At 42.7% G+C, this 11,896-nt stretch overlaps 1 protein-coding gene across 1 annotated transcript in view; it reads left to right on the forward strand.

The window, feature by feature from the left end:
* UNC13C (unc-13 homolog C) overlaps positions 1–11,896 on the forward strand; it is a 692,691-nt gene that overhangs the window by 329,370 nt on the left and 351,425 nt on the right. The window contains exon 17 of the mRNA XM_019504241.1: positions 3,971–4,099. Within this exon, the coding sequence (XP_019359786.1) occupies positions 3,971–4,099 (129 nt within the window). The remainder of the gene's footprint in view (positions 1–3,970; positions 4,100–11,896) is intronic.

An 11,896-nucleotide genomic window follows, 5' to 3' on the forward strand; every position in this document is an offset into this window, starting at 1 on the left:
AAATCTCTGGATCTGAATCTAATTGGGAGATCAATTAAAAGGTGTGAATCAATTCAAAGACTCTGAATCAATTTGGAAAAGATTCAGAAAAGTTTCAGAGATTTGGGCAGTTCCCACTTGCTGCCGCAGGGAGCTGGACCTGGACTCCATGCCAGTAAGTAGGGGAAGGGAGGGTGGAGAAGGGAGAAGAGGACTATGGGGGGACCCCTGCCAGGCCCCATACCCTGCCTGCTCCCCCAGCCCCCCTGACCCCTGCCCACTCCCCCAGCCTCCCCCATGGCTGCCCCACCCACCTCAGCTCCCAGTGCTTTAAAAAAAAGCCCAACTTAGTGGGTCCTGCCCACCTATGGTGGGTGAGGCAGCCATTGCTTGGGCTGGGAGAGCGGACGGGGGATGGGCCTGTGTGATTCAGAGATTTGGCAGCAGCCAAATCTTTGAATCAGATTTGGCCAAATCAATTTGGGACAGTGATTCAAATCATCAAATCAAATCACCATCCCCCAAATTGGCCAAAGCTGAATCCAAAGCAAATACTAGCTGATTTGCACAGGCCTACTCTAGACCACCATTATCAAGCCTTCATGACTAGGGTATACTCTTGGTGTTTTAGTTTAATGAATCGTGGACAGAGATTTGATATAAGATTTAGAACATCACTGGTTGTAGGTTCTAAAAGTATTTCAGTTGCTTTCATTTTCAATTAACTTTCCAAGCTTTCGGAAGCTTTAACTATGTAAAAATCTACAAAATATTAATGAATGCAAAAGAGAACTCAAGTTGACACAATCTTTATTTCCTGGCTCAATTTAAAGGTACTTTTCGAAATGCAAATCTTCAGAATATAAGTAGCAGCTATAACTAAGCAAACATTCAGTTTGTTTAATTTAAATCCTTTGCCACAATTTAAATCTGCTTATTTCCTTTCACTTTGCTAATCCCTGCAATTGAGATGCAACTGAAATGTATTTGCCTTCAGTCAGGCAAGGCTGTCATAGTCTAGCCCAGCATTTCTCAACTTGTGGGTCACAACCCAAAAGGTCACAAAAATGTATGAGATGGTCATGAACAAATTTTAAAATGGATTCTCCTTTAAAGGAGAAAAACATGGCAAACAGAGGCTTTTCCCTTGCAGGCTGGCAGAGTTCCAACCAGCCAGGGGCTGCTTAGGGTCCCCCTTGCCCCCCAAACCTACCCTCTGCCCCACAGACTGGAGGGCTGGGGCCTGGGGGCAGCAGGTCAGGAGTGAGGAGTACTCAGTCAGGACTGTGCATTGATGTTTACAAATCAGTCCTGGTACAACAAAGGTTGAGAACCACTAGTCTAGCCAATGACTTTCAATACTGAACCCCTTAGTCTTGAGGTTTTCATTCTTCAGCTCTAAGAACAACTGTTTTGCGAAGTGACACCTTTATGTGTAGGAGGACTGCAAAATTACTTTATTGATGTAGACGTTACACCTGGATTGGTGCTTATCTTTAAGAACATGAAGTTATAAATATTATTCACCTGGTCTGTCAAAGCAATGTACTATTGACTTCTCATTGCTGTTAATTAAAAGGAAGTAATTCAAGGAGAACAAATATTACTTTTCAAATGGCACTTGTCCCATTTGTGTTCTGTATCTAGCAACATTATAAAATGAAAGTCATTCTATTGGAGAAAAATAAATAACCCCATATCTTTAAACTCAATTAAAATTAGGTTTAAAGCTTCTTTGTGGAATTAAGATTAGGGCTAAATTTAGTGAACAACATAAACTGATAATCAGACAAAACCAACAGAAACACTACTAGGTATGTAGCATATATAAATATATTTCCTGTTGGAAAATGTGTCTTGGTATTATATCAGACAGCAAAACAAGACTTGATGACATTAGACCACATCCTACTTCTTATTAGCCAGCATCATATGAACAAGATTTATTTCATTATGAGCACATAAAAGGGACCAGCAGAATTAAAAAGATGATCTGTTAAGGAAAAGCCTAGCATAACTATGGTAGACAAGGCTCTTTGGGTAAATCTGATATCTTTTATTAGACCAACTCAAATACTTGGAAAAAATTCTTCTTAGCAAGCTTTCGGGTATAAGTACTCTTTGTCTCACCAACTGCAGATGTTTCCCGAGCCTGACAAAGGGTATTTATACCCAAAAGCTTGCTAAGAAGAAATTTTCCAACTATTTGAGTTGGTCTCTAATAAAATATATAGATTTACCCAAAGAACCTTGTTTGCCTATGTCCCTGGACTAACATGGCTACAATCTACACCCCTGTAGCATAACTACGTGCATTTTAATAGTTAAAAAGTTTCTAGAAATGAGTGTTTTATGAAATAAGTGCTAAATGTCAATTAGGACTGATTCAAAAGACCATTACTATTTAGGAAACCATTTAAATAGAGGCTTGAGCATTTTCCTGAATTAGGCATGTTCCTACAAATAACTGACTACATTTACCACTTATAAAAACATATCTACTCGATTCTAAGATGACCCTGAATTCAAAATGATGCCCCAGTAATTAGATTCTTTACATGGAAAAATTATAGATTTGCTATAATTTTCCATGTATAGAATATAATTATTGGAAGGTCATTTTTAATTCTTTCCCCCTACAGCTGAATGGGGGCAGGCAGTGGGTGGGGGCAGGTGGTATGAGAAGGTCAAACAGTTTGCCCCCTGCGCATGCCTATCCCCTGCTACCTCTGCTCCCTGCCTGCTCCCTCTTTTGAATTCTTGGTCCCCCCCTTCCCCTTCTGCCTCTGCTCCTCCCCACAAGCCACTTCTCCCCTGCCTCTGCTCCCCCGTCTCCCTCTCCTCTCCCCTCACATTATCCTGCCTCTGCTCCCCCTCCCCCAGCCTCTGCTCCCTGCTTTGCTCCCCCTTACCCTTGCTTTGTGACAGCAGGCTCTGTCCCCATTCTAGCCTGGGAGGGCATTGAACACAGCCTCATCCCAGCCCCTGTAACAGCTATGTGGACTACATTGCCCTAGGCTGCAGCAGCTTAAACAGACTGCCAGTATGGAGCAAAGGTAATAGGGGGATTGGTGGGGAAGGGACAAGTGGAAGCATTATGGTTGATTTTGAGGTGGGGGGATGGGTAGATGAGGCCACAGAGGGGAAAAGGCAGGGTGCAGAGGTGGGCCGGGGGGGGGGGCGGCAGCATCTCTGGCCATGGATCCAACCTTAGGTATGGGCTGGAACCCGAACCACAGTGGCTACCTGTCTCCTCCCTGCAACCACCCTCATACTTGATTCAAAGACAAAGGACTTTTTCCCACATGTTAAATGGAGGAAAACCTCATCCTAGAAATGAGTAATTATGGTAGTTTCCCAGAAGTAAGCTTTACTGGAACAACTAGTGTGCTTAAAGTTAAGCATGGGTTTAGGTGCTTTGCTGGATCAAGGCAATGGTATATGAATCAGAATATTTTAATATATTGCTTGGATCATTATCAGAGTTTACTGCTCTTAGTTCTTGTTAGGGTTGCTAATTCATTTCTGTATGTACTTGTATTCCACCTGCACCTTTCCCCGAAAAATCAGCCTGCCAAAATTGGGGTCCTAAGTGGGAAAGTTGGTTTTCTTCACCAGAACAAAACTGTAGAGGAATAGAGACACTGCTATAATGGTTGGGCCAGCAAACAGTAGGGATAGGGTCCAGTTTTAACCATTAACTGGAAGTAGCTTTTGACTAAGGCTTAAAACTGTAATTTTTTTTGCCTGAAGCAGCCACTGATCTGGCTGTGAGTGAACTGTTACATGTAGTCAGTTCTCTTGGCCATGACACTGGAAGAATCTTTTTTTTGACATTCTGCCTTTCTAGATGTGTGTCTTATTTGGGGGCTTGTGGTATGCAAGAAAATGTTGTATACTTAATAGACATATTTTTCTAGACCTATATGGACATATATTTCTGCTGTATCTGAAATTCTGATTTTTGTGATTTGATGACATATTCTATCAGGTCTTGGAGCTGCAAAGTCCACCCCGAGCCAGTACAGTAGTCAAGGACTGTGTAAGAGCTTGTTTAGACTCTACCTACAAGTATATTTTTGATAACTGCTATGAACTCTACTCTCAGTTAATGGATCAGGTAAGATGAAGCTTAACATCTTTTTGAAGTCTTTGCTAATTCATTACATTTGTTGGCTTAAATAAAACAAAAATACAATAACCACAAGAAAAACAAAGTTCAGTCACCAGTGCATTCAGCTAGTTCCAATATTTCTAAAACGTCTATCTATCTGTTCAAAAGTAAGCAGCAGCAGCAGATGGGTTGTTATCACCAAAATGATTAACAAGATTTGTGTGAAAATGAAAATGTCAACCCATAAATCTATTTCCTCACATGGGGCAAGATAACAGAAATGTCCAGTAATTCTGTGGAAGAAGAAATTAGATTGATTACTGTTCATCTTAAGATCTGTAATTGAAAATGTTAAAAAATCCAGTATGTCTTCAAAATACATTAATGGCTCCATCTAGATAGAAATGGTTGTTCACTTCCCTGGCAGTCAAGGAGAAATGTTACAACTGTTACCTGAAAGTGTTAGGCTGTCTTTCCTGTGTCTCAGATTTATATTTTAACTATTATGATGGTTCCACAAGCCCTCAGGAGGAGCAAAATTCTGAACAGACTGTATGAAAGGCTATTCAACTCTAAAATTTCTAAATAAAGCCCCATCAAGATCTCAGAGTATGATACAAAATAATTATACCTTCTGTCATCTCCCAGATGTTACCACAAATGCATATAGATGTCACTGTTTTCTTTAAAGTGCTTGTACTCTATTCTATGAATGATGTTAAATTGAGTAAGGTCTGACCTACTAAAACATGTCCATGTCTAAAAGGAACACCATATATTTGCCTGTGTATAATTTGTAAAATACCTATACCTTATGAAAGTTTGACTGGTAATAATATTTCCAGAACAGTTCCCAAATTGGAAATGATAAATTATATAGCTAGAAAAAAAGGGAAGTATAAAGTAGAGTATATCCTGTATAAGCATGTAAGAATGTGCGTGTTATATGTGACCAGAGACAGCAAAGCATTATCCAAAACTAAATGCCAGTTTGCCCAAATAGATCAATTCAAGTGTATATGATCTTTAGGAGAGTAGTGCATGGTATACCTTATCTTTTTAAATTAGAAAAGACTGGATTATGATATTTGATTCATTTTTGTAAGAAAATAAATTTATCTCTTGATATCAAAACTTGAATGTGAAAAGCTGTCACTAGAATGCAGGGGCAAAACTTTCTCAAAAATCAACTGAATGGATTGTGCTGCATTAAAGACTCTCTGATAAACACAAGATTCAGTAACTTTAAGCCTCTGAAAACATAAAGGTTTTACATAGCTAAGTTTAGGCAACATGCTTTTTATTTGTATGGTAATACAACAAGAAATGTTAAGGGTAAAACATGAATTTCCGTTTTCAGTTTCAACCCAAAGAGTTACAGTTTCAGTATATTCAATTCATTTGCTTTTACTACAGACAGTTTTAATATAAATAAGGCATAAAAAATCTAAAAAAAAGACTCATTCAAGTTAAAGTGTTATTTAAATATTTCTGCAATAAGAATATTATTTAAATACTCTTGTTATAAGACGTGGTACCTGGCAGAAGGCTCCCAAAAGTTTTTTAAAAGGAGGGCTCATTAGCCAACTTTGCCTGTGTTGATCACAAAATTGAAACCCTACCTTAAAAAATCAGATAGGCACAGAAATAAGTCCCCTGAAATAAACAGGCCCTTTCCCATATAACAGCTTCCTCTTTAGGAGGGTTTTCTGCTGTAGTAGTAGTAATACTGCTATTGCATGATAAATCAAGGGTGCTCAACCCCTGGCCTGTGAGTCACATCTGGCCTACAGAGCCATGCCATCTGGCCCACAGGAGTCCCCATGGTTCTGAAAACTTGGCAGTGGGGGAGCCATGTCAGTAATTGCTGCTCCCCAGCTGCCAAATTTCTGGCAGTCGTCAAAGGTTAGATATTCAAAAGTATTTAGGCATCTACATGTTATTTCCATCGTAGTTATACACACAGACTTTTGAAAATGCCTTTTAAAAATCTAGGGCAAAATGCTTAAGAGTTTAACTGACAAATTTTATCAAAAGAAAATGTGAAAGTTAAGCAGAAAGCAATACAAACTTTCTTTTGTATTTTCCAACCTGCTCTACTTGCATCTATTGTCTAAAGAGCAGGAGTTTCCTGTGAATGGAATGTATAGAATGGGGACAGCTCCCTTTTGCCTGGTCAGATCCCCTGCACACAGATTGGCTCTGGAAGACATTATAGTTGGGTTAAAAACTTTGCTCGCTGTCTTTGTGAAGAAAAAGTTATAGTGACCCAATCCAGATATACATGATCTTTACAAAGGACTTTAATGTTTGGTGCAATGGTTTAATGTCTAAAGCCTCACCACAGTTGGAATTGTGTTTGTGTAAGAAACTGCAGTGTTATTCAAGATTTGAATGTACTTGTTTCTGGGATTTATATAAGATATAAAATTTGGTGCAAACTTTGCTTTTAAGTATCTGTCTCTTTCTAATAAAGTATACAAGTTTTTGGCTAATTGTAAATGATAAGGAAATTCTGCTGTGTCTTTCTCTGTTCATTTTTGCTCTGAGCATAGAAAGAAGCAGTGCTTAGACTCCAAATTTCTTCTAACTGTTCAGAAGCTATAGTAATATCATTTGGGAAAAAAATTACTCAGTGAATTGATTAGCATCACCTCAAGCTGAAAAAAATGTATCTGAACACTACGCACAAGAAGTATGTTCCTAGTGGTTAGAGCAGAAGTTGTCAGTGGGATTTCTCATTTGCATAAAGTACAAGTTTGTGGGATCTGTGCCTTCTTGGGTTTTTTAGCTCTAAGAATCATTGATGAAGTTCTGCTTGATATCAGACATGATGTCTGCTTCTATTATAGAGATCATCTGTACCACTGCTGTGAATTTTGTCACTGTATATGTATGTGACAGTGGCATCAACCCAGACTGGAATTAGAAAGTTTTTGTTTGTCATTGCTTGATGCTGAATTCTATATTAGGTAACAGAAAACTTTCAGGTGATTTGAATTCCTCAGATGGTGCCTGGAATTGATTCGTAGCCCAGATACCCTGGTACTGCTAGGAAAAGATGACGATTATTTGATTTGTGAACTCCAAAGACTAGATTTTTATAATGCCTATCATCCTGACAATAAACAAAGCTCTACCCAAGGACTTTCTCTTTTCTTCATTTATTTTGTTATGATTGGAATAATAGACAAAATAACACAAAAGAAGAAGATTGTGGAACACTAAAAGTACTTGCCATTGAACAAATAAAAAGGACTGAATAGTGCAAGGTTTAATGATGTTGCATTTAGCTCAGGACTTGAGAAGGGGAGGGAATAGTGACTTACAAGTGCTCCATAGTTGCTTGTACCCATAGAGTAATCATGGAACAGTCTGATCCTTGTGTGCTTCCATGCACTTCAACATTTGCAGAGTAAGCATTTGCAAACACATGTATACACAGTTTAAATTTGTAAGAGGAAGAACTACTGAAGATCATAACTTTTGAACAAAAGAGTCCCTGATTCTGGAACCAAATGGGGAAAGAAATGCCAACCACACAATTTAAGGAAGCTGAATAGCACAGTATATTCTTTCATGCAGCATATTCTAACTCCATCTCCATTGTGACACCATTGCCTCCCATGCATCCCTACTAACTGGGTAGAACAAGTACTACATTTGGGGTGTCTATACATGTGCTGTGACGGGGGTGGGGAAGAGCCTGTGGGGGGCCACGGGGAGCTCCCGCAGGCAGCGGCGGTGCTGTCAGTGGCAGAAGCATGGCAGTGCAAGTGGGGACCTCCTGCAGGCAGCTGCAATGCTGCTGGCAGCAGGGGGAGTAGCAGACTCCAACTGGTGGTCAGCGACCACCCACAGATGCCGCTGGCAGCATCAGCAGTGGCCAGCAGGCAATCACAGACCACCCACAGACACCGCCAGTAGTGTCAACAGTGGGGGGGGGTGGCAAGTAGCAACTTCCTACCTATTTGCAGGGGGTGCACCACCACACTCAGGGGGTGCAAGTGCACCTGCATGCATCCCCTATGCATCTCCAATGCCCACTGCCATTTCGAAAGCCAGGGACACGGAATATTTGGGACCTGGAGGCTGCTGAGGCTGTTGGAGCATGCTAAATAGCAGTCTTCAGCAGACTCTCATCAGTCTTGATTAATCATCATGTGTATAGACACCCTTTGTGCCCATTTTTCATCAAAACAAAAATGAAACCATTTTCAATTTTTTTAGGAAGAGGGTGAAACAAAACCAAATCAAACCAGCGGCTCAACCACCTGGGTGACAGCGATCATCGCCTGCTGGAGTTCACCATCCAGCGCAAGGTGGCAAAGGCATGCAGTAAGGCAGCGGCCCTAGATTTTAGGAGGGCAAACTTCAACAAGCTGAGGAAGATAGTTGGAGAAGCGCTGAGGTCCCGGAGGGGAGGGGAGCCAGGTGTCCAAGGAGAGTGGTCGCTCCTTAAGGAGACGATCCTCCAAGCCCAAAGGAAGGTAATCCCAACGAGGATCAAAGGGAGCAGGAGAGCACACAAGCCTCCATGGCTCACCAAAAGCATCCGGGAATGTCTCCTTGCTAAAAAGGAGGCTTACACCCAATGGAAAGAAGGGGTCATCACCAGGGAGGGCTATTCTGCAGTTGCTCGGGGATGTAGGGGGGTAGTTAGGAAGGCCAAGGCAGAGATGGAACTGGGACTAGCTTCCCAGATTAAGGACAATAAGAAGTCCTTTTTTAAATACATAGGGGGTAAAAAGAAGGTCCCGGGTAATGTGGGGCCCTTGCAGGACGCGTTGGGAAATTTGGTCGTCACACCAGATGACAAAGCTAACATGTTTAACGATTTCTTTGCCTCCGTCTTCCTAAGTAGGGACCAGAACAGCCACCTCCCTGCTGGGCCCCCCTCGGGCCCCGGGGGAGGCACACCTGGGCCAAGGGTTAGCGAGGATTTAGTTAGGGAGCTTCTGGAGGGGCTGGACGTTTTCAAGTCAGCCGGTCCGGATGATCTCCACCCTAGAGTTCTAAAGGAACTGGCTGAGGTCATTGCAAGTCCCCTGGCACGGCTTTACGAGCACTCGTGGTGCTCTGGAGAGGTACCGGAGGACTGGAAGAGGGCCAACGTGGTTCCCATCTTCAAAAAAGGGAGGAAGGAGGACCCGGGAAACTATAGGCCAGTTAGTCTTACCTCGATCCTAGGCAAGCTGTTCGAGAAAATTATTCTGGCACACATCCAGGAGGGGCCAGCAGGGGACTGCATGCTTAGGGGCAACCAACACGGGTTCATCAGTGGCAGGTCCTGTCAGACCAACCTGGTGGCCTTTTACGATCAGATCACCAGATCATTAGATGCAGGGGTAGCAGTGGACATAATCTTCCTGGACTTCCGGAAGGCTTTTGACACTGTCTCTCACCCCGTTCTCATTAAGAAACTGGGGGGCTGTGGTGTAGACACCCACACAGTCAAATGGGTCGCCAACTGGCTGGAGGGCCGCACCCAGAGGGTGGTAGTGGATGGGTCCTTCTCAACCTGGAAGGACGTGGGCAGTGGGGTTCCGCAGGGCTCGGTCCTCGGGCCCGCACTGTTCAACATCTTCATCAGTGATTTGGACGAGGGGGTAAAAAGCACCCTGTTCAAATTTGCTGATGACACTAAGATGTGGGGGGACGTGGGCACACTAGAAGGAAGCAACAGGCTACAATCTGACCTAGACAGGTTACAAGGGTGGGCGGATGAGAATAGGATGGGTTTCAACACAGACAAGTGCAAGGTGATGCACCTGGGGAGGAACAACCGGCACCATACCTACAGGTTGGGGAACTCCCCTCTTGTCAGCACGGAGGCGGAAAAGGATCTTGGAGTCATCATTGACTCCAAGATGAACATGGGTCGGCAGTGTGGGGAGGCAGTTAGGAAGGCCAACCGTACCTTGTCATGCATCCACAGATGCATCTCAAGCAGGTCCAAAGAGGTGATCCTCCCCCTCTATGCGGCACTGGTCAGGCCGCAGTTGGAGTACTGCGTCCAGTTCTGGGCGCCGCACTTCAAGAGGGATGTGGACAGCATGGAGAGGGTCCAGAGGAGGGCCACTCGCATGATCAGGGGACAGCAGGGCAGGCCCTATGAGGAGAGGCTACGGGACCTGAACCTGTTCAGCCTCCAAAAGAGAAGGCTGAGGGGGGATCTTGTGGCCTGTTATAAACTAGTCAGGGGGGATCAGCAGGCATTGGGGGAGTCACTGTTCCCCCGAGCACCGCCAGGAGTGACCAGGAATAACGGTCACAAGCTGGCAGAGGGTAGGTTTAGGTTAGACATCAGGAGGCGCTATTTCACGGTCAGGGCGGCTAGGGTCTGGAACCAACTTCCAAGAGAGGTGGTGCAGGCTCCTACCCTGGGGGTTTTTAAGAGGAGGTTAGATGAACACCTTGCTGGGGTCGTTTGACCCCAGTACTCTTTCCTGCCATGGCAGGGGGTCGGACTAGATGATCTGCTCAGGTCCCTTCCGACCCTAGAAACTATCAAACTATCAAACTATGGACAGAGACCACAGAATAGGTGGTTAGTCTACTCACCTGGGAGGTGAGAGACACAGCTTCAGACCCTGCACTGCCTGATTCAGGGTACTGGCTTTCCATGGAAAGGATCTCTCTCCCCACTGTATTGTTGTGACTAAAGATGCATCAGCTCAGGAAATCTTCCCAGTGTAATTTTATTTGAAAGATGCATTTCTGTGAAGAGTTTTGATTTCAACAAATCGTCATATTCTGGAAAAATACATTTTGTTGAAAAATTCCCAACCAGATCTACAGAATACAGAATTCTTCCATCCAAATCCTATCCCTTGTGATATTTTTTTGTGGGGAGGGGGCAGAGAGGGAAGTAGGACGGGGGGACAGAATGATAAATCTCAGAATCCTGACTCCCCAGTTTTTCCTTTTAGGATATTACTTCTCTTGATATCAAAGACCTCCTGCAATGAGGAAAGACAAATACCAATGTTTCTTTAGACTCTTCTCTCTAACTCAACACACACTGGAGATTCTTTGAAAAGTCCAGCACAAAATCAGACACCCACAGTGTGTGATAGGAATTTGAGCCCCTGCAAATTCATCTGCAGGTGAAACTGCATTTTACATGAGCTAGGAAAATCTGGAAGACAATCCATGAACCCGTGAGAGTCAGAAAATCTTATAGAACAATTACCAATTCTTTTTGTCCTGTTGCATACTGCAACACTCTTATCTCCTCTGTACTGTTCTCTGGTTTTTATTTTTATTCCACTTTATGCTATAACCATGGTACTGAATGTTGATGAGTAATCTCCAGAAGCGAGTCTTAGATCAGGAGCCCTTGGAGGTTTTTATACTTGGATACAATTATATTTATTTTATTTTCTTCGAAAGAAAGATGAACAAGCAGTGGGAAGAGAGAGAGTGGGTTTGTGTGAACAAAATGCTTGGGAGTATGGCAGAGGATATTTTGATTATTTCTGCTAGTGATATTAAATAGCAACAAGTAACTGTGCATGATGTACAGGTACAATTACTAGGTTCAACTTTAAGAAGGTGGAGGGGTGTGTGGAGCCTTCCACTTCCCCCTACACACATTTTGCTTCTCATTCAATTTCTTAAACCCCACATTTCTTCTTTTTGACATACCATTCTCTTTACTTTTGTGATGTTAGATGTAGTGTTAACATCTAGCATTATTTCAAAATGGGTTTTGTCCCATAATTTTAAAATCACATGAATGTTCTCTGTTGACTTGCATTAAAATCTTGGTCAGTTTGAGAGTGTTAAGCTTAAATATCT

Source organism: Gavialis gangeticus, unplaced genomic scaffold (assembly GCF_001723915.1).
Source record: "Gavialis gangeticus isolate Ggan-Ray unplaced genomic scaffold, GavGan_comp1, whole genome shotgun sequence".
Classification (NCBI taxonomy): domain Eukaryota; kingdom Metazoa; phylum Chordata; order Crocodylia; family Gavialidae; genus Gavialis; species Gavialis gangeticus.